This window comes from Lepisma saccharinum, chromosome 23 (assembly GCF_977018435.1).
Source record: "Lepisma saccharinum chromosome 23, izLepSacc3.1, whole genome shotgun sequence".
NCBI classification, from domain to species: Eukaryota; Metazoa; Arthropoda; class Insecta; order Zygentoma; family Lepismatidae; genus Lepisma; species Lepisma saccharinum.
Genome location: NC_139251.1, coordinates 27,634,532 through 27,658,081, shown reverse-complemented (window position 1 = coordinate 27,658,081; position 23,550 = coordinate 27,634,532). Strand labels below are relative to the sequence as shown.

Genomic DNA, 23,550 nt, shown 5'->3' with positions numbered 1-23,550 from the left:
AATATTTTCACTGAAATTCAGTCATTGATATGATTGTTCCAAATACATGTTCTTATTTAGAACATTTTACATAAAAAATGTTTCGGAATTTGAAATATATGTTTATTTTTTAACTTAAGGAAACCAACCTATGCACACTAACAGAGCGTTACAAGTGTTACATAGGGCCTCCCCGGTGGCGTAGTGTTAGAGTCGCCACCTTGTAATAAAGGGGTCACGGGTTCGTTAAACGGTGCAGGCACATAGTGGTTCGGATCCCACTTTAAACTGTAGGTCCAGTTCCGATTAGCCTTATTGTGCATGAAATGGACTTAAAACATCAATTCAATCAATCAATCAATCAAAGCAAGTATTAGATAGGCCTACATTCTGATTTGGACACCGTGAAAAAATCTTGAAACACTAACGGCGCGGCGAAACGAAAAAGTTTGGAAATTCCTGCTCTACACCATAAAGATTAGCTTTGTTCCTTCGTTCGTCAATGCTATATATATTTTTTAAAACAATGCAAATATAAGTCAAGATTAACATCTGCTAGCAATGCCAACAATGCATTAGTGTACATTGTTATTAGCTAGGCTTCCACTCTCCCCGACATCCATTCTAAACAATGGCATTACTTATTTAATTTATTCCAGTGTTCGTGGCGGAGTGGTAAGTGTAAAGGGCTACGGAATCAGAGATCCCATGTTCAAACCTCCACCAGACATTGGTGACTCATTCTGTTTGTCTATGCTCCTATCACCTTTCCATCCGTCCATCATTCATCCATCCACATCGACTTGTAAAAATTAACCTACGAGGTAGGAAAAAAGGTAAAATAGCCAAAATGAAAACCTATTGAATTCTAGCCGCCTCAGTGGCTGAGCACGTTAGCTACCGAATTACGATTTTGTCCCAAATTGATCTAAGTTCGAGTCCGTGAGTTTTTGTATTAAGTCCTCTTCATGCACAGATAGGCCAATCGGGACTGGACGTACAGTTTAAAGTTGGATCCAAACCACTATGTGCGTCCACTAGATATCGAACCCAGGCCAGGACCTCTTAATTATATGGTGACGACATTACCGCTACGCGATGTCCTCGCCTGGAGAGGCAGGCGCTTTTTTTTGTTACTGTCCGTGAATTAATTTCTTGTATCACCGTTGCATATCTTTGACATTAGCCAGAAGTGTCAGTAAAGTAATGTAAAATCAGGAAACGAAAATCAAAGTACATCCAGTGTTCAAATTGAAATTTTTAATTTAACTCCTGACCAGGTAAAGAATTTTCCTCTTAAATATTCTCGATCATATTTTGCTATTGCTAAGAATTTGACGTAATCATTTCTTTCAACTTCAAGTAAATATTACATTAATATCAGCATATAAATTGTCAGTTTCTGTACTGAATTTTACATTAAAATTAATACTGTTGTTGGTTTGCAAATTACAATATGTATTTGATGAGAAAATATTTCCTGATTAATTTGCCTTCCTCTAAGATAAATAATTTTGATATGAAATAAAAGTCCACTGAGACGAGATCTGTGATTACTGAACTCTTGTACATTAATTGGAAAATTTGTGTTATTTACTTTGAACCATCAGTCCGTATGTTTTAGGTACAAATCTCAAAATTTGAAAAGGGAAGCTGATATGACTTTTCTCCTCAGCATTTTTTTCAATTTGAACACTCGATATACAGACATATACATATTTCATTATTTAAGTTAAACTACGAACACACACACACACACACACACATATAATTGTTTTACAAAACTGATTGGTACTCACTTTGTAATTCGCTCACAGTTCCATGCATTTTAGATGATAGGACGTTCCTCGTTTTCCTTAATTTTTTCACATGGTTTCTTCCAGTTGCGAATCCCTATTTTCCTGAAACTTGATTCTGCATATTCTGAATCTGTGCCAAATTTACGGCATGGAAAACAAAAGCATGTGTCAAGTTCCACACTATATTCTAGCCACGGCGCAGATGCAAACCAGTGTTTTTGAAATGACCGCTTTCGCTTTCCGAACGTAGTATTTGGATAGTTTTACAAAAGTGGTTGCCTAGGATTATCTACCCCAAGATCAGTAATTGTTTTCACATTAGTACATTCACTTGTTTTGTCTAACTTTGGAACGTCAGAACTTGACCAACACCCTCTTCATTGCCGTCATCTTCCACATGTTTTGAGATAGTTTTAAAATATCCGGTTTTGATAAATTTATCCATTCAAGATGGAAATGCACAACAACGCTAGAACTCTTCCCACACACGAACAAATACACAGTGACCGTAGGAACCCGATAGCAGACCTTCCTCGCAAGCAAGAACACAAAGCTAATCTGTGGTTCTGAAGCTTAAGCATACAGCAATTTTAAATCTCAGAACAATGTCAGTACTGGAGAACTCTCTCCATAGCCTATGTCGCTCGACCACCTACTGTTGACCGCTCGGCCACGGCGGAGTCTTTGATTCCATCTGTATTGGAAGGGTCATTTGCAACAAAAGGGTCGGATCTCTGGTTTCCAGGAACTTAGGACAAGGGTAATAACCTCTAAGCAGGCAGATTTTATGACCTTGGTTATAATCTGGTAAGCAAGAAAAGGGTGGAATTTTGCTGTCCTACATTTGCTTCCGAAGATTTTCTTCGGAACAGTGTTTCCAACTCTGCTACAAATTTACCAGAAAATAATATGTAATATTAATTTAGGATAATTTTTAATCGATCAAAATTTTGTTTGCGGGGGCTAGAGTTACAACTGCCGGGGCCAAAGCCCCCCCAGGCCCCCCCTAACGACGTCCCTGGCAGGCGGCTTCGCGCTTTACTCGTAATGCGAAGGATGATTGCAGGGGAGAGATATCCTCCTTCCCCTCCCCTATCCCGGTTAATCTCCATCATCCTCGCTCATGGCGGTGACTCATTCTCCACCGAGGTTGCCGGCCCTTGACATCCGCTCCCGCTGCCGACGTCAAGCGAAAGGCAGTAGAGCAAGCGATCGCATTTGCGTAGTAGAACCAACAATACCCCCGCTACTTTTTTAATAATTATAATTGAAAAGTTTGGGGACAGGTTAGGATCCCGCGCATTTCATCGACATTCGAGACTTTGGTGTGATATTTGAAAAATGTACCTAAACAGAATTTACCATTAGACTTTTTCAAACATACCAAAGTGGATATCTACCTAATTATTTATACATAAGCATCGGGGGCAGTATAAACTGCATAGTACCTATATATATAGTTTTTACGGGTAATATTGACATGAGACTTGGCAGTGTCCTGGTCTCGTCTCGACTTTAAATACTTGTCTCGAAATAATATGGTTCTCAACCTTCGTGAGACCTCTGCCCGGTAAATTAGTTTTAAAAAAAAGGTTCATGCCACGATCGTACTTTACTTGTAAGTACCTTTCTCTAATTTTTAAACTTTATACATTAATGAATCCTTGGAATTAAATATTAATAAATAAATTATGCCATAATCATAAAGAGTAATAGCTCGATTATATCTACGCTTGTTGACAGATATTAATGTTTGCTAATGAAAATTTGCTACGCAAACTAAAATGGCAGATTTCAGGAGAGCCTCTCGCGGCTCTCTCGGCCAGGGCGAATTCCGCCGGTTGAGAAACCCTGGCATAATCAGCATTTACAGCGTGTCACCGCGCAAAATTTCACAGCCTTAAGGAACCTTCTTCATTATCTTTTTCTATATGACCTCTCATTTTGACGCTACAAGCCCTCGAAAAACTTAATTTTATCCTGAATATATACCACCACGCTGCCAAGGCTCACAATTACCACTAATGAATTTGACTTCGTAATTACCGGGGCTCGGATTTTGATGACGTCATCTTTTTTCCTTACGTAGTATGCATTGCTCTGTATTAAACTCCTGAATACGAACATCTGGTTATGAAAATGTGAATATTATTGTACATTTTTTCTATTGTTCAAGTTTTACGTAATTTTTGGTCAATCTGTCTTTTTTTTATCTTAATGAAAAAAACTTAATGTAATTGTTTCACTCGCTCATTTTTAGCCAGGAAGTGGCATTTATCGCCTTGATGCCTGTAACAATGAAAACAAGAATCCTATCGCCACGCGATTGTAGGAACAAAGCAACATGCCGCTCGGCATTACCTACTGCAATAATTCTGAATAATGTTGCCCACGGGACGAGACGGGACAGGCTTTTAAAAATTCGAGACGAGACGAGATTGATCATGTGTCCCGAGACAAACGAATATTTTCGAGACGAGACAGCATTTCACAGCATTTCCACGAGACGAGACAGGCCAAAGTCTCGTCTCGTGGGCAACACTAATTCTGAATAAGGCAAGATTTTTACAGATTTTTATACCTGCAATTCACATACACCTTGTAATTTCAGTTCTAACGTTACAGAAGTAAGAACTGTGCCGTACTAACTATCATGCCCTGAAATAAAAACAAAATTTTAGTCATTTTTAGGTCATTTTATAGATATTTTTTGAGATATTTTTAGGGCATCAAAATCCGGGTCCTGGTAATTACTATAAAGAAAATATATGACTTCCACGTACTACACCCTGGACTGCATTTTGCAGACTAGGCTATGGCGTCTGGAATCACAATCAATGTAGTCCCCTGTGGGACTCGTGTCCTCTTGTTGTGTGCTGTTCGTTTGTGTCTGCCCTTTCATCCACTCATCTTATACCCATTCATTTTCATCTTCGCGATTAGCCAAAATTGACAGAAAGGCGAAGTAAAATAAAACCAATGAATGAATGAATCAATCAATCAATCAAAATATATAACATTTACAAATAACCAGGCAGATCCGATTGATATATCTGAAAAAAGTCTCGCAAACTTTGTTTAAAGCCACTATCACACGGAACTGGATTTCTAGTTGGCGCTGAACTAACTTTCTAGGTAGCAATCATGGCCGCCTGGCTGACTGCTTGACTGGTTTGAAGGAATAGGACGTGTTCTAATTGCTACTTGCTTTCCTCGACTGGATTCTGTGGAATAGCCAATCAGAGCAAAGTTTTGCCATGTGAAGATAATCTGTGAGTGTACAAAGGAGCGTTTTTGTCTGTGGTTTCAGTGTTACTCCAGAAATGAATAACATATACAGCATGAAAGGCGCGTTGAGTTAAACCATCTATGCTGAGAGCACGGTGTTTACATTTGAAACAACTAAAATATTCTTCCATTCGTGTACAGTAAACGTTGTAAAGTATGTATTTAAGCAGCGCCATTGATTTGTACCTAATAACGTTGTATACGAAACGTTATTCCTCTCGGTTGAATAGTTATCGGCTTTTAAAAATGTGAAGTGATACATTATTAATGTTTACATCTCACGCGGCCGCCATTACAACTTCCCTCGTATGGGAACAAAAGTCTATCGACAAGTACGCTGATAGGTATCGTGTGAGGCGAAAAGTAGCAAATTGGTAGCCAGTCCAGCGCCAACTAGGGCATACCTACTGGAAATCCAGTTCCGTGTGATGCGGGCTTAAGTACATTTTGCAAATATCATACAGAAAACGAGAATGAGGGTCACGAGTCTCGTTCTGTCTCAATTTTACAGAGATCTAACATGTTCTCGGTCTCGTTCGACAAGTCTCGTTAATATAACAACGTCAATATGTTGCTATACATTTCTATACGAGTACGAAACCGAGATTTGCAACTTTTTAGTGAGATCGATACTGTCAAGTCTCGTTTCGAAGCCATTCTCTGTACTTCACAGGTTGCATGCACATTCTTAGGTTATTTTATTGCGAACTTAACCGACACGATAACACTTTTTGTCATTTTGATATCAAGAATCCCTTTTCTAGCGTTTATGCGTAGATATGCATGCCACACGCGCATTCACGAGCTGTCAGGATTCAGTCTCGAATCGGCAACCTTCTCCCCCGGGTCTTTAACCTGAAAAACCCGCTGACGTCTTGGAAGCATTATTTTTATATACTTCCTGATGTTTTACTGTTCTCTGTTCGTCTTGTCTATTAATAGCTCGAGTCGGAGTACAAACTCGAGGCCGCCTGCGTTTTCTTTTCGTGTACTGTTTCTACCCTGTTCGAAGGTCTGCTAGGTGCGCGCATGTGTGTGTATTCCACTGGTGTTTATTTATCCATGTTAACCGTGGAGGGAGAACGCCCTATCGATGCAATTGGTGTTTATGGAAGGAGACTAAGTGCAAGAAATAAGGCAGAAGTGATAACTATTTATAGCACGGCCATGTTGTGAAGAAGACTTTCAGTTCGATTCATTTTCCGTCACTGGGGCGATTTAATTTGAAGCTTGCTTGGAATTCGAAGAAGGATCGCCCCTTAAATGATTAAGGCTGAAAATAATCTCTGTGAAGTCTTCCTCTCTTATCGACGCTGTTTTAAGAAGGCAGGTAACAAGATATCACGAAACGTCGTAGCATAAAGTAGGGGTGTTTTTTGATGTTTGTGATTGGTTGCTCGTGGTCTGTTAACCTGTGCCGCTTTCTTTGCTGAGGCATGAGTTCTGTTTACTTGCAAGTGGGGCCTGGATAATTATGTAATTGCGTGTTTTTGTTGTTGTTAACATTTGTAGATCAAACCAGTGACATGCTGGCGTTTCATGCCAAATTAAATCCAAAAACATGCATTTTAAAAGTAATACATTTTCGTACTTACACATTATACGCGACAAAAGGTATGGCTCGGAACAGACGTCCTTGAAATTACTCACTCAACAGTCGCTAATCCTGAAAGTGTGGAAGGATCACTTGGGAACGTCGTGAAGAAAAAGATAATTTCCGTTTTGGAGATAAACCCAGGGTACAATACGATTTTATCTATTAACAGGGTGTCAAATGGAGGCAATAGTTACGACGCCTTGGAAACTGAGTATACACCAGAAGATTTGTGCAACTTCTAAATATTCACTATTACATATTTCCAAGTGGAAAGATAATTTAGTCAACACAAAACCTTAATACGCGACAACAGAAGTTTCATATTTGAAAATGTGAAACACATTAGTTGTTCCTTACTGTTACGGGGATCGTGTCTTGAGAAAGCAAGAGGAATATGTAAAAATATTACATATTGTATTTATATTGCTTCATCTGCCTTGAGCAGTTTCTTTAAAAAAAACAAAAGGAAAAAAAAGAGACGGACATACTGGTAATAGTATGTCTTTGAAGTTATATTTAAAGAAAAGAATTAGTGGTTGTAGTACAGATTTTTAAATTTTAAATACTTATATATGTACATATTTTACTGTTTTTAGTACATACTTATCCGGGGCATAGTTATAATTTACCGTAAATTTTACATTTTGCTGTTAAAATTTAACAGTCTCCCACTTAATTAAAAAACGCAACATAACCGTTTTTTTATTTAAATTATAATATTTTCCCATCTATAAACATAGTTATTCGTTACAAATTACAGTTGCGTGCACCATAAATATATTTTTAGAATCTGAATCATTAAAATTACTTTAATTAGATTAAGTAGATTACATTATATTAAGCCCATCAAAATGTAGCAATTATTTTATGAATTCGAAATTATCTTAGTCCATTTTTTGTATACTTAAACAAATGAGGTTTTTAAAAGTTGAGAATCCTATTCAATGTACTATTTGTGCAGTCGGAAAATTGCCATTGTTAAGGAATCAATTTTAAAAATCCTGAAGCTCCTATCTTTGTTCTTGGCAAACAAGTCAAATAAGTCCCCCAAAATCAGGCTGCAATACGGGACGTAAAGTTGTTTTTTAGCGTAGGGTGTAAGTTGTAAATAAGCGTGCTCTCGATAAGTCCCCTAACAACGGTAATTTTCTCCTGAAATTCATAGAAAACAATACTGCAGTAACAATTGGGTTTTGTGTATCTTTTTTTCTTCTATTTTTTGTAGATTTCCATGTAGAAAAATTGACATGATTTCCTTCCAGGTAGTTGAAAGTACTATAATTCGATAATCGAAATAAAGTTGATAATTGATATTCCACCAGAATAATGGAAGTAAAGAATGCGTTAGACGGAGAAATTGATTGAAAAATGAATGAACTAGATTAGAAATTCATGTTCTACCAGCTAATCAAAGTTCTAAATGGATGCACAAGTTTTCAAAATTCCAAAATAAGATTTTGATGTAAGAGGTTACAAAACATAAACTTTTATCACTAAAATGTCCTCCCTACTTTCAAAGATATTTGTTGAGCGAGGTGTGCAGAAGTTAATAACTATATAAATGTAATTTGGGAGTGCATGTTTAAAAATTCAGTACATGCAAGTAAGTGTTTAGACTAGAAATTTAGTTAAAATCAGAGGTTGTTCGCAATTTTCAAAGTTTCATTATTCATTCATGTATGTTTTGAAGGAAGAACTGACATTTTGTACGTCTAGTTATTTTCTAAAATAAATAAACTCGCTTGAAAGGATTGATTGATTTGGTTTATTTTTCTTCGCTTTTCTAACACTTTTGGCTAATCACAAAGATGAGGATGAGTGATGATATGATGAAATTGATGAAGGGGCATTCACAAAGAACATGCCCAGGTTGGGATTCGAACCGGGGACCCCGTATCGTAGCACGCTGTGCTAACCATGTCGCCACGGAGACATAGTGGATAATTTTAAAATTATACTAAGCTCATAATGCGAGTAAGAATGTATGAAAATGTCATAATAATGTGGAACAGGCAAATCTCAAATTATGCAATTGCATGTAGAATCCATTGACATGCTTTGTGTAAAAAGCTGTATGAGTCTCCTGTCATTATAATTTGTCGTTAAGTTTTCAGTGTAACTAATTATGCAAGAAGAATGTGTAATTCTGCATGAATGCCCATTTTCAAACTATATCTTTGAATTCCGGGAAGTATGCGGGAATTATTGACACCGTAAATGAAATGCGAATTCTGTGGCACATTAAATCACCTGAACCAGCTGAAACTGTTAGTTTGGTGTTTGTTGACAATTTCACTGGATAACATTGTATATCGGGTATGTTTCCCATCATTAAAGTGATTCCTTATTATGTATTATACGGTACATTTGAAAATAAAATTCTTAGAAAAATATTTGGATGGGGATGAGAAGACAGGTGCGTGGAGAAGATTATATAATTAAGAATAATATGCGTAATATGTATTCATATCCAGATATTATTAAAATAATTAAATCAACAAGACTTAGATGGGCAGGTCATGTAACATGAAAGGGAGAGCAAAGAAGAGTTTTCAGAATTCTTGTTGGGAAACCTGACGGTAAGAGACCTGTAGGAAGGCCAAGACGAAGATGGTGTAATAACGTTGAAATGGACCTAAAGGAAATCGATAAGGATGGAAAAGATTGGATTGTTCTTGCCCAGGATACGGACAAATGTGTTGCTGCAGCCATAAACCTTCGGGTTTAACATTGCTAGAGAGTGAGTGAGTGAGTATTATGCGGTCCAACAGGTAAGGCATGCAGGAGACTCGGGTTCGAAACCTAGGTTGCAACATTTCAATAAATGCCCTTGCTTAAGTGACTCTAGGGCTCACCCAGCCTTTCAGGTTCCTGGCAGAAGTGGCGTTGAGAGTGATCGCTTTCCTGTGAGCTTTCATGGCGTGGCACAAGAGAGAACTTTGCTTTTGCTTTGCATTTTTTATTGTTAAAAATAAAGAAATGCGTCATAATCATTCCAAAGGAATGGTACCGAGACGCCCTTTCAGAGCCGGCCCTATAGGGCGGCAACTCGGGCACTCACCCGAGGCCCCGCGCTAGGAAAAAAGAGGTTTGTGTGCGTTTTTTGTTTATAGGACGCTGGTGCTTCCAATTAAGTAACTAATGTGATATAGGTTATTTTGACATTCCTAAACATATCCAAAATTACTGAAATTATGTTCTAAACAAAGGAGGATACAATATGAAATCGTGTTCAAATATTTGTATCAAAAACAGTTAATGTGTATTGTTCGTTTACTTATGGAATGAAATCATGTGAAAATATATTTTTTTACATGAAACACTGTAAATTCAATACGACGTCCAAATCCAATGAAAAGTAAAGAAATAAACAGAATTATGTTATTTGATGTGATTAATTATTGCCACTTTTAGAGCTATAGTAAGTTTGATATTAGAACTCGCCTAGTTTTGTAATTAAATACAATGAACGTCGCACCAGAAGTACATCAGAATTGAAATGAAAAGATACGTAATTTTGAAGCTTTTATTAGCCTCACATAATTCTCAGTTTTAACCATCAACTTGTTCTGTTTTTTGCTCTTAGATAACTGGGTATATATATATTATAGGCCCCGAGAATATTTTATGTCCCAGGCTCCGCACTTATCTAGGGCCGGCCCTTCGGCCTTTTAAAAATAGAAACGAGACTTCGTTTCCGAGGCTCGTAATTTAGGTGGTTGCATACATGCAAGATAAATTCAGTTTTTCGAGTGTTCGTAGCGTCGAAACGAGGCGTCAAACAACAACACGTTATCAAGAAAGTTTTGTTTTCCTTAATGCCCTCTATACGCTGTGAATGTTTGCGGTAGCACGGTGTGTACGTTGCCTATACTGCTGTATGTCGTGACGAGACCGAAAACAAAACAGACTCTCTGGACAGTCTCGTCTCCATGTGTCTACCTCCGCGGTGGAGTGGTTAGCAGGGGACGCAGCCTGTTCCTGGGTGTTCTTTGTGGGTGTTCCTTCATCATTCATCCTAATCGTCGCGATTAGCCAAGAGCTACAGAAAACGACGCAAAATAACCAAATCAACCAATCAGTTAGCGCATGTGTATGATTCGGAACTGTCCCAAATAAGTTTTTTTTTAGGTCAACATTTGAAGGGCCAGGGGGAAAAACGATGAATGTCGATTTTTCGCCCATTTTGAGATCGCAACGCCATCTGATAGTTCAGAAGCTGTACTATAAGAATGAGAACGGCCTTGGTTGGGAAACGATGAGAAGTGCCTGAAAAACGCATTATTATTTTGGCATATATTAACGTTCTTATGGAAAGAAATACTTTGTTTTTCATTTCCTGGCAAATTGTCTCGAATGAACATTCATCGTTTTTCCCCCTGGCCCTTCATTTTCTAATGATTGCAGTAGGGTACATTTTACGTGCACAAATCAATTTTGAGCTTGGATTTTCGAAAATTTATCTCGAAAAACCGCGAATTTGCGTTCATTGTGGCGCAGCCACCCAGTAATTACATAAAAGTCCAGTCCGTAGCAATGAAACAACGAGTAAAGCCGAAAGAACGCGCATGAAATTGGTCGACAAAGACTCTCTGGCACGTTTAATGGATCATCTGGAGAGCACTCGCCTGTTTTAACGACGAGGCGAAATGCCGATGTCGTGTACTCACTTCTCCATATAAATTACCCGCGTATATCGGCGAGATCACGAAAAATGATAAACGCCGCTTTCCGCGTAATATCAGGAGTAGAAGCTAAAACTTGCGACTCGGAACGAGGTGTTAATCTTCGCCACGGTTGATTAATGCTGTCCGGACTCTGTGCACTTGCAGCAGGTTGGATGCAAACTTGCAATCTTTGGTGGAAGTTATTTCTCGAAAGTCTTTGAGTTACTGTTACTTTGCTGAAAAAGTAACTCGGTTACGGTTACTTTAAAAAGGCAACAGGGTTACTTTACATGTACCGGAGTTGGGTAAGTTACTCGAGAAAGTAACGCATCACAGTTATGATTACTTTTAGAGTTGTCAGAACCGAGTAAGTTACTCGAGAAAGTAACGCATTACGGTTACTTAAAAAAGCAATAATGTTACTTTTACAGTTACATGAAGAGCACCGTATTACAATTACCAGAGTTGGTAAATTACTCGAAAAAGTAAAGCATTACAGTCACGATTACTTTAAAAGCAACAGTTACTTTTACAGTTAACAAAGATGGGTAAGTTACTCTGGAAAGTAATGCATTACGATTACGTTAAGAAGCAACAAGGATGATTTTACTGTTACCAAAGTTGGGCAAGTTTAAGATTTATCCAGAATATTGCATTTGGGAGGTTCTAACTTCTAAGTTCGTAATTAGGGAGTGTAAATGTAAAATTACAATCAAAATTGCCATAAATTAGGTCTTTGTGAAAATTTTTATGGGGGTATTGAGGAAATGTCGGTGTGTGTGGATAAATCTCTGGGCAAGTTACACGGTTACTCGAAAAGTAACGCACTACAGTTACTGGTACTTTAAAAAGCAGTTGCCGTTATTTTGTCACACAACAAAGACATTACCTGTTTACGCAGGCATCACATTCTGTTTTCCCAGAGTAACTTTGCGTGCACAGCACAAGTTAAAAACAACGCAACAAAGCATATTTCGTCCTGGTAAATACCCGTACAAGTAACTCGGTACGCCCAAACACTGGAAAAATTGTGACCGCTTTTCCCCCTCTTTTTAGAATGGAAAGGGACATTTTTGGAGCCTCGTTTTAGGAATCCATTATACCTCTAAGTATTAGTACGGCAATTAAAATATCTTTAAATTAAGTTTTCTCTGTACCCCTTTCATTTAATAATGCCCCGATGGCGCAGTGGTAGCGTCGTCGCCTTGTAATCAAGGGGTCCCGGGTTCGATACAAGGTGAAGGCACTTGAAACTGCAGGTCCAATCCCGATTAGCCTTACTATGCATAAAGTGGACTTAAAACAACAAATCAGATCAATTTGACATAATATTGTTATCCCGGAATCCTTTATTTTCGATTTCATACGACCATCGGTGGATTATTGAGATGGGTGATGCCGCCGGAAAACTAAGAATAAATTGTCATTACTTTTAAAGTTAACGTAGCAGCGCCCCCACCCCCTTGACATTTAAAATTACCCTACGGGGCGCTTTATCCAGCGTTCGTAAATCTAGCTCATTGAAGGTCAGTTTGAACTCCATTTATGCTGAAATTTAGCTCTTTTATGCGCATCAGGTTTGGCACCACTGCCAGGATGGCCGTAGAAGTCAAGGAGAAATGCATTGTGCGTATAGGGATATTATTTGATTTGTTCTCTTGGGAATATCAAACTTCCGATGACATAGAAAATGTTATTAACGGGAACACGACAGATTGATGATGATTTTGACCAGCGGAAAAGTCGAAACTTCCATTTGATTAGCTGCAAATTTAAGCTGAAGTTGTTGAGTTTTATTTCTCCATAACAAATACATGGGATTCTGAAAACGCTCACTTATCATATCCTGTCTAGCTTAATAATCGACATAAAAAAACGCTTCCACTTGCAACATGGGGAGAAATTCATACTCTTTCATGTGCCCAGGTTATTTTTTAGTAGCAGTACCCTTTCCGACGATATTGAAATAAATGCACACATGGTGCGTAACTGTAACTCCTCACTTTAAGTCCCCCATCCATAATGCCCCAAAACCGAATAATAAATTATGCAAACTTCCACCCTAAAACTCCCCTCGCCGACAAATTTGCAAATGCGCTACTGGTTCTGTTTGAGCACTAGTATGATTTTTGAGAAGTAAAAGTCGCTTGGAGCCAAGTCTAGCGAGTATAGTGGATGCTCAACAACAAGGACACTTTCGTGAGTTAAATCTGTTGGGCAACAATTTGATTTTGAGTTTGTTGTAAGTCTACTTTATGCACACAAATGATAACCGAAACTGGACCTATAGTTTGAAGTAGGATACCACTCACTATGTATCTTTAGTGCAGTCTCCACCTAGTATTGAACCTGGAACCCTTTGATTAATAAGCGATGACTTAGAACAATTTGTTCATGCACATGGCAAATATTAAGAAACTGCGAGTTAGAAGTCTCAAGAGAGAGAACCTGAAATTGATTTTCATTTTGTGGGGCAAATTGAATGCAGATTTCAACTATGAGTTGCTTGCACATCCTTTAACTTTCTTCAGCACTTCTTTTTCAAGACCTATTTTCAACCGAATACACTATTATCTTGCAGTGTCATATTATGTTATGACTTACTGAAATTATGAGCAATGTTAGGTACTGAAATGAGACCAATCTCATTGCATACAACAGGCAAACAATTGTTCCTAATCTGAAGGAGAAACCACATTTGCATTTCTGTACAGGGGTGTGTGAACAATGATCACCAGTTGTTTTCTATCGTTCCTCAGCATTGATATTAAGAATATGTTCAACCTTTAAAAGACACAATATAAGTCATTGGCTTGCCTTGAAAAGGCTTTGTTTGTTTGAAATTTCAAGAAAATGTGGTGGTTGTTAACACTGTGAGATTTAAGCTTTTGCCCTTTGGGGCACTCGGTGATATATTTGTGATTTCATTTTAGGAGGTAGGTTTTTGGATATGTAATTTGCATGTATATTGTCAGACAATAAACTAAACTTGTCTTGCAGTTCTAAGTATGTTACAACATTACAACATTGGTCCTAAACTAGATCATTAGACCTTATGATAACATTTACATGTAATTTAGAAGCAGTGTATTTACATTCTAAGAAACCCTAAAATTATGCACAAAAGGAGTTGTTGAACTATTAACACTAAAAACTTGACCAAATTTCTATTGCCAAGGTCAAACTTAACATCCATTTAACCTACAAGTTTCTTGTGAAGACTTTACTACTTGTAAAATATCAGCACTATGCCATGAAAACTTAAGTGGAAAAACAGTCTGCTGTTGTCTCCTTGAGGTTGGTCAGTTGCAGAATGATGCCCTTGTTTAATCCACAAGGCTGCATACTTTTCAGCAGGGAAATCTTTGATGACTGGACGGACCATTAATGGACATGAATGATATTTCAATTGTGTGAAGGGGATAAAACTTCCCTGGCAGGTATAAATGAATTTATTTTGCCAGGATATTTTTTTTTTGTGGGGGAGGGGTCCCTGGCATCCCCCTGTTAATAGTTGTTAACATAACAAGTAAAATGAAGTAGTCACTAGTAGTTTTGTTTCATTAGCATATTTTCATAGAAGCATATTAAAAGTTGATTGGTGGTTGATGTAATGCATACATGCATATTTCATGTTATCTAAATTTTCAACATTGCACCCCCTAAGTTTCATTCCACACCCTTTGGCAGAGTGCTTAGCATACCTTCTACGACACCAGGGGTCCCGGGTTCGAATCCTGGCTTGGGCATTGATGTTTGTGAGTGTCCATTCATCAATTTCATCACATCATCACTCATCCCCATCTTCGCAAATTAGCCAAGAATGGCACAAAAAGTGAAGTAAAATAAGACATATCAATCAATCATTCCACACCCCCTCAGCACCCGTAGATGATTAATCCTGTAACGGCCGCTGGGAGAAACACACATGTATTCAGTTTGCTTGAACTGTGAGACCACATAGCCACTCTAGATGTTCAGTCTCATTGGTAAGAACACATCTCTTCTTGAAATCACATACAGTTGTGCATAGTAGTTAATATTCCTACCTTATATAAAAAAATTACTCACACAAAAGTATTTACTTGAGTGTAATTATGTTTCAAATATCCTTTAGCAGATGCAGACTTCTGCATAACCGATGATGATGATAATTCATGAGTAGTCCTGTAATTTTAAGCTTTTATTATCAGAGATAACATTTAAAAAAAACAATATTGAGTGATCTGATCATAGATATATCTTTTGACCTGGTTATTCTGATAAAGCTGTCAGGTTCACATAGTTTGTTGACTTTGAAAGATAAGCAAGCAGTCCTTTTCTGTACAGATGTAGCTTTTATCTCAACATTTGTATTTGATTCAGATTCCACTAAAAAGAAGAGGGGAGGATTTTGAAATATGTAGGAATACACTTTTTGGGATAGTCATGGGCGTCTGAAGGGGGGGCAGGGGGCCGTGGCATCCCCCCTGGAAAATGAAAGTAAACTAAAAATTATATATTTCACACATATAATTACATTTCAGTCACAATAATATGTGTTAATTAATGCAGGAGCATGATAAATTTAAATTTAAGCAATGTTTTTTTTGAGGGAAGGACACTATTATTAGGGAAAATGTGGCTTGTTTGCCCCCCTGGAAAAAATACCTTCCTTGCCCCTCCCTGGAAAAAATTCTGCGGACGTCCATGGGGATAGTATTAAATTGAAAGAGAAAACTAATTCGGTTTCATCCTTCAAATCTGCATCTTCAGCATCCTCCCCCAAAACTTTCCTCACCACACCCCTATTCTTTTTTTTTTTCTTAACAAAATCCCAATTTCTGATCATTTGGTTGCCTTTACACCCCTAAATTCAAACTTACCCCACCCAGACGGAAGATTCTGGTACGAAACCCCCAGATTCAAAATGAGTCAAATGAGGATTTTTTATGCCTGGAAATAATAAAATGCTAATGTAACAATGGGGTATTCTCTCATTTTGTTTGGTTTACAGCCGGTAAACCAACATATTTCATAGAAATTGCCAGGAAAGTTGAATTTGTCAGACTCCTGTTTTTGTTTTACTTGAATGCCTGCATTGGTTTTTATTTAAATCTAATTAATATACACAAAATAAGAAATGTTGCGTTAAACTGGTCAAATGTTCAGAATGCACCACTAGTTTAAGTTGTTTGCTGACAACTTCATATCTTCTATATCTCAGCACAGGGCGCTGCAATGCCAAAGGTCCTTTGTTCAAATCCTGACCTGGACATGGGTGTTTGTGAGTGTCTCTTCATCAATTTCATCGTATCATCACTCATCCTCATCTTCGCGATTAGCCCAAGTGGCAGAAAGGCGAAGTAAAATAAACCATATCAGTCAGTCAATCTTCTATATTTCAAATATTTTTGTTCCTTTTGTTTTGCCAATTTTTTTAAATACTAAACAAGTTATTTTCTGTGCATGTAATTACAGTAGTACTTGAAGGAGATGTTACGAGGTTCTTTTCATCTTTTTGTTTCCAGTTCTGTATCCTCTCCCCTTAATCATCTCCTCAATAGTCGTTATATTAAGAGGGGTGGATTTAGAGAAAAATAAGAGTGCTCAAGAATCAGCTGGAAAAATCCACACAAAGTATCCTCCATCTGTATCTTTCTTACATGCTAAAACATAAGTGACCCCCACCAGCTAGCCCTACCTAAAATTTATTGATTTGGTTTATTTTACTTGTTTTGGATTTGGTTCAGAGTCTGAAGAAGACCTTGTTGTAAGTTTGAAACATCACATTTATAGTGTATTTTTTACAATGAATTTCACCTTGGTCAGCATTTTAGTGTTTCATTAAACATCGAAACAAGGATCAACAGTGTTAACACTTGCTTAACCGCAAAGATGAGGATGAGTGGTGATAGATATAATGAAATTTATGAAAGGATACTCAAGAGAACATATCCATGCCCCTGCCAGAATTTCAACCCAGGACCACTGGCATCGTAGTGGCCTGTGCTGCCCCCCCCACACACACATACCTAAGAATTTGCATGGCAAATACTGATAAGTAAATGTTGGTGGTTTTCATTGGCACACACCACAATCACAACCTGCTACTAATTAAGCAGACGTGTTTGGAGATGTTCTGTAAATATGATACTTCTATTCCTGTTCTTGATTGGTGATCAGTGTATGAATGCTTCATTCTTACGTTTAGGAGACCTAGACCTTAATGTGTCGAAACTGATGTAGTCTGCATAGGTATATATAGTAATAATAATAATCCGTGGCACGACAACCCTTGAAGGACCTTGGCCTATCTCCCAACTGCCAGTCTCCCTCCCACAATCCTACCTAGAGGTGTGGAGTTCTTCAACCGGTAATGGGGTGACGTGGGGTGAGCACGTTGAACCCTCAGCCGTTATAGATTTCCCAGACTGGATTACGGTTCTCACTCGTAGCTCCCCAATTTCCTCATGATGTTGGGTTGCCACCGGTCCTATACACAGGCCAAGAACCCAGAGACTGAACCCAGGCAGACTCAAACTCATGCCGTCCCACAGTTGGAGCCCAAAGCACAGCACCTTAGACCGATATAAATTGTGTGTGTTCCATGAAATAGTATATGTTTTTTCCCCTTAAACCATTTAGGTCAGCATGTACCAACAGTCCTCAGTCATCCTATTGAGAATCAAATGTAAAATCCCCTAAACCAATTGCAAGAATGTTAACTACACTCTTTACAAAATGTTTGGAATATTGTTATATTAGGCATTAGGTGATAGGCGCAGCCTTGGAATGCAACAACACATGATATCTGTCCAGTGGCATGCCCAAGGGGAGAGGGTTGGCTGGGGTTCTTAACCCCTCCTTTTGGTCCAGTATTTCTAAAAAAAAGAATGTCAAAGGCAGAAAAATATAGCAAAATGAGAACTGACTACTTAAAAAATGTTCACATAACCCCACCCTTTCGAAAATTCTGTGCACGGCACTGTATCTATCTGTCTTTTCGCTGACATATGCCACCATACTTATCACCTATTGCAAAATATAACAATATTCTAAACTTGTTGTGCCTAATATAACAATATTCTAAACTTGTTGTGCGTAATATAACAATATTCTAAACTTGTTGTGCCTAATATACCAATATTCCAAACTTGTTGTGCCTAATATAACAATATTCCAAATTTCTTGTGCCTAATATAACAATATTTCAAACTTCTTGTGCCTAATATAACAATATTCCAAACTTCTTGTACCTAATATAACAATATTCCAAACTTCTTGTGCCTAATATAACAATATTCCAAACTTCTTGTGCCTAATATAACAATATTCCAAACTTCTTGTGCCTAGTATAACAATATTTCAAACTTCTTGTGCCTAATATAACAATATTCCAAACTTCTTGTGCCTAATATAACAATATTCCAAACTTCTTGTGCCTAATATAACAATATTCCAAACTTCTTGTGCCTAATATAACAATATTCCAAACTTCTTGTGCCTAATATAACAATATTCCAAACTTCTTGTGCCTAATATAACAATATTTCAAACTTCTTGTGCCTAATATAACAATATTCCAAACTTCTTGTGCCTAATATAACAATATACCAAACTTTTTGTGAGGAGTGTATTATACTGCTAGCACAGTATGTTGTTATGTATAGATTTACATGCACAACATGATGGAACTAATATCCTTTTGCCCTTTTCCAGGTGGAATTCAGTGTTGGACTTTCGACAGTGGGTGAATCTGAAGGAACCGACAATGAAGGTTTCACTCAAGAATGGTTTGATGACGACTTCGGGCTCACAAGCAGAAGAAGAGAGGCAGAAGAACTTCGGCTTCAACAACTTCAGATCGAACAGGAGGTTGGTTCAAAACATTTCTGTGTCATTATATTGAGTTCATTCTTCCAATATGCATTATTCATAGTTGAAAATGTCACTATGTAGCATGCATTTTACGGATTAGATTTTTTCGACAGCTCAGTATCCGAATGTGTTATATGGTCGACTTTCTATCTTGCCACTGATGTTCCAGGGTTTGAGCCCAGCCTGAGTATGGCTGTTCTTTGTGAATGCATCTTCATCAATTTCATCTAATCATCCCTCATTGTCACAATTAGTCCAAAATTGTCAGAAAAGTGATGCTAAATGCCAAAATACAGATTTACCAATAGAAATTAGTGGACTGTCAGTTTCCATGGTGTCAGCATAATGCTCTTCTTTTGGATACTGGATAAGGCATGGATGTTCAGTTTTTTTTGTTTTTTTTCTATGCACGTTTCACCAATTCTCCCTCGTCATTGTGATTGGAATTGTATAATTACCATACTACCTCTCTGATGACATAGTGGTAATGTCATTGTCTTGTTGTCAAGAGGTCGTAAATTATGAACATTGAAAACTAAGTGAAAGCTATTGAGATTTAACCCTTTTCTAGTTTATGCTGTAATCCTGCTTCCTGCATGCTTTCTTTGTGGTTTTTTTTTAATGTTTACATATTTCTGCACATTATTTAATGTTTCTTTTTCACTCTCTTTTTTTTTTTTTCAGATACAACAATTGCAACAAGCTCAGGAACAATATCCATATTACATTGTTCGTGAAATTCCCAATAAACCTCCACCTCCCTACACACCACCTGGTCAGGCCTCCCGAAGTCCACAGTCATCGGCTCCCTCGAGTGCTCTAAGAATTCCTCTGAGCAAAGTAGACATCACAAGAATCTCAAACGAAGTGTTCCGTGCTGTGCCCAAAGATCAATCGGACATCCTTGCACTTGTGAACTCTGCAATAGAATCCTTGTATTCAGCCAAATCGGAAGGAAGAGACATTTCGGGATTGAAGCCACCTCCGAACTACTATTCGGAAAGTGATGACGAAGAAGATATTCAAAATAGAAGCAAGCGTGTATTCAAACAATTTCTTTTTGATCTTACGAAACAGTTAGTCGAAGAAGCGTACAGCTGTGAATCGGAGCATACTCTCCCATCGTGGATGAAACCACTTTCCCTCAAACGAAAACCATTCATGTTCCCCAAATCAAAAGAAACGCTGCAAAGCATTGTAGAGAGGCAAGTTCTCGTGTTCTTCGGTTTCGTTCCGAAAGCTCAAAAGGAGAACCTCATCATTCGATGGAGTCGAAAGAAGAGAGATCAGGTGGATGAACTCTTAGTGCGAGAGCTGCAGGAAGAAGAAAAGGAGTGGACAAATTATGATGAAGATGAGATCGCAGTGAAGGATCAAGTGGCCAGTGCAATCATGGATAACCTTCTGACAGAAACTGTTCAAATGATGAGCGAGATATTCAAGAAACGACAAGCTATGGAAGTAGTTGAGAGATAGAACAATCATGAAAGTAATTGGATTATTGTTGATGTGAGGCTCATTACAGTCTAGTCATTTTTTGGTATTTCTTTGAGGGTTGTGAACAAGTACTAAGATGCTCATATTGTAAGCAATGTTGTTTTGAGCAGATGGGGAGAGAAAATATTGTGAATGACTTAAGGCCCCCCCAAAATAAATTCATTAGTGCCTTAAATAGTCATGTTATGAATAAGTAGTTCATTCTGAAGTGCCAAGAGGAAATGAAATGTGTGTTCATGTTGATTTTAGAGCTTTTATACTACGATCATGTTTTATCAAGTTGCAATGGAGAAGTGTCCAGTCGTTTTTACTTATGAAATTATTTGTTAAGACTGATTTAGTATTTATTTTATAGATACTGAATGAACAAGAAAATTGACAATGCTGGTATTTTAAAGGTAGTATTTAATTCATTATTCACACAACCATTCATTCCATTATAATGTTATATATTACAAATCACTCCAGTGTACGTTACGGCAGCATCAGTTATTCTTTGTCTGCTACAGCAACACATCAGTATTTTATCCATTGTTCACTCTCGTGTATCCTTTATGTTTCTTCTAATTTTAATTTTGAGTAATTACAAGCAATTTGAAAACAAATGATTGTTCAAGTTATTATTATTTCCTGACAAAGTCAGTGGTGCTTTCCTTTTTTATACATATATGCAGCACTTTTTTTCTAGGCAGAAAATGCCCAGTACTCTTCAAGTTGGTTTGTAAGGCAGCAGACCAAAGTGACACAGGGATTTCATATGAAAGTAACTAGACAAACAACACTGAATAGCATTCACTGCACAGGCGCTACCAAACATGAAGGCAACACATGAGAAAATGGTTCATTATTGCAATATGCAAACATATGCACAGTAGTCTTGCCACTTTGGTATGAAATGTTTAATTTATTTCTTAGCATTCATTTCAAAGTGACATGCGTCATGTTTAGCTTGTCGCCTGCCACATGTTGTTTTGGTCCGAAAACTTCCTTACTGTGTTTATCGTGAGAACTACTCAAAATATTGTGGTATGTTGATAAATGATCATGCATACACACATCTTTCTTTCATTATAGTAAAATATTAGTGTTATTCGCACCTATAAAAAGTTGCCGGTATGACGTGTTGTTGGGTACTACCAGAAGAAAAAGCACTGCATGTATCTTGCCATTCATATTTTGACATTACAGCCGGGATTTAAGGCATCCTGGGTGAGTATTTATGTGAATGTCCACTGATATATATGGCATCGTACCATGTGGCGTAATTTCACCAGGTGGCTTTGGAAACATACTGTAGCTTTTAAGATAATGTCCTGGAGGTTTGTGTTATTTATTTAATGGTGTTATAGCCTCATCTGTGATGAACGGTACGAGGTATTACATTTTATTTTGTGAGCAGTACATACAGGGGTCATCCAGAAAATAAGTTCAGTTTGCCAATTAAATAAACACACACTGTAGTGGAACAAAACTTTTATTGCACACAGGTCTAATTTTCAACAGTTGCCACCACTGTTTTGTATTCCATATCATAGAACGATGCTGCCTGTGATGATAACCAAGTGGTAACAGCATGTTGGAAAATACATTGAAAATGCCAACAGGGTGCACAGTCAAGTCGTCAGCCACCACAGATGGTTGCCCACTGCGTTCCTCTTCGTGCACATTGTTCCGCCCTTCTTTAAACTGTCCCATCTCCATACCATTGAGGCACTCATGATCTGTTCCCCATACACCTCATCAATCTGATGGTGGATTTCAGCTGCTGACACATTCTGTGCATTCAAATATTGGATCACAGACCGCACTTCACACATGGTGTGTGTCTCGATTTTCTTGACCATTATCATAACCCACTATGAACCATCTGCACTACTATCTTTCCTCCAACTGTCATCTGTGCCTTTCCAATGGGTCAGACAACTAACTCGGTGCATATGCACACCCTTGTTATCGCAGTGTTGCTCTGGCACAAATTGCAAACGGAACTTACTTTCTGGACGTTCTCTGTAGTGTATATTTTCCCAGTGTAATTGTATATGCACTAGCTTAGAACAACACAAGGCATATTTTGTCATGTAAAATAAATCCTCCATTTCTGAATTTATCAAGGTAATGCATACAAAATATAACAAAGTAATGAAGTACCACTACGGTTACCCCGTTGTTGTGAACACAAATCATATAACCTGTAATGCCCGAACAATCAAGGAACATTCTCAGACTTTTTGTTTAAAGATGTGGGAGTTTCCAAATGCAAATAGCAGTGTTGCCACAGAAGATTTTTGTGCAGTCGTAAATGACACCTTCTGCCAAACATGCACCCTTTGTTCAGATTTCAGGGATAGGCAGAGAATGGAGACCCATACATTTGCTAACCGGCGGCGAAGGCACAACTTCACCTTTGACCTCGAAGTGTTGCTTCAAGGCATAAGTTGGGCAATGCGGTAAACCACACGAATTTCCCATCACCATGGCAACTGGGCCAAAATGATTGGTTCATGTGACCCTCCCTTTCGTCCGACGCAAAAGGCAAAAATAGAATTCCAAGTTTGTTCTTTGATCGCATGAACTTTAAGATTCATATGGTAATATGCATTGAGTATTGGAACTCTCAATCTTCGCAACAAAGTTACTACGTTCAAGTTGTGGCCTGGTCATGAATGTTCTATTACACAGGGGAACAATTTTTTTTTTATGTTCTGTTGCATGAGATTTTTCAACTGTTTCTGAATACTTTTTCAATGCTGATTTCAAATCTGAAATTTGTTTTCTGCTACATGCTCTAGTTTTCATGCATTTTGGAATTTATGAATTTTCGCCAAAATGGGACACCCATTGTAATATACAGTATGGGTAGCTG

The 23,550-nt window shown here is 37.8% G+C and overlaps 1 protein-coding gene across 4 annotated transcripts in view; it reads left to right on the top strand.

The window, feature by feature from the left end:
- LOC146005271 (uncharacterized) overlaps positions 1-21,286 on the top strand; it is a 544,895-nt gene extending 523,609 nt beyond the window's left edge. For all 4 annotated transcript variants that reach the window (XM_083144386.1, XM_083144385.1, XM_083144388.1 and 1 more), the window contains 2 exons: positions 19,032-19,187; positions 19,875-21,286. In XM_083144386.1, the coding sequence (XP_083000512.1) occupies positions 19,032-19,187; positions 19,875-20,666 (948 nt within the window). In that variant the 3' untranslated portion in view covers positions 20,667-21,286. The remainder of the gene's footprint in view (positions 1-19,031; positions 19,188-19,874) is intronic.
- Positions 21,287-23,550: the final 2,264 nt, after the last annotated feature.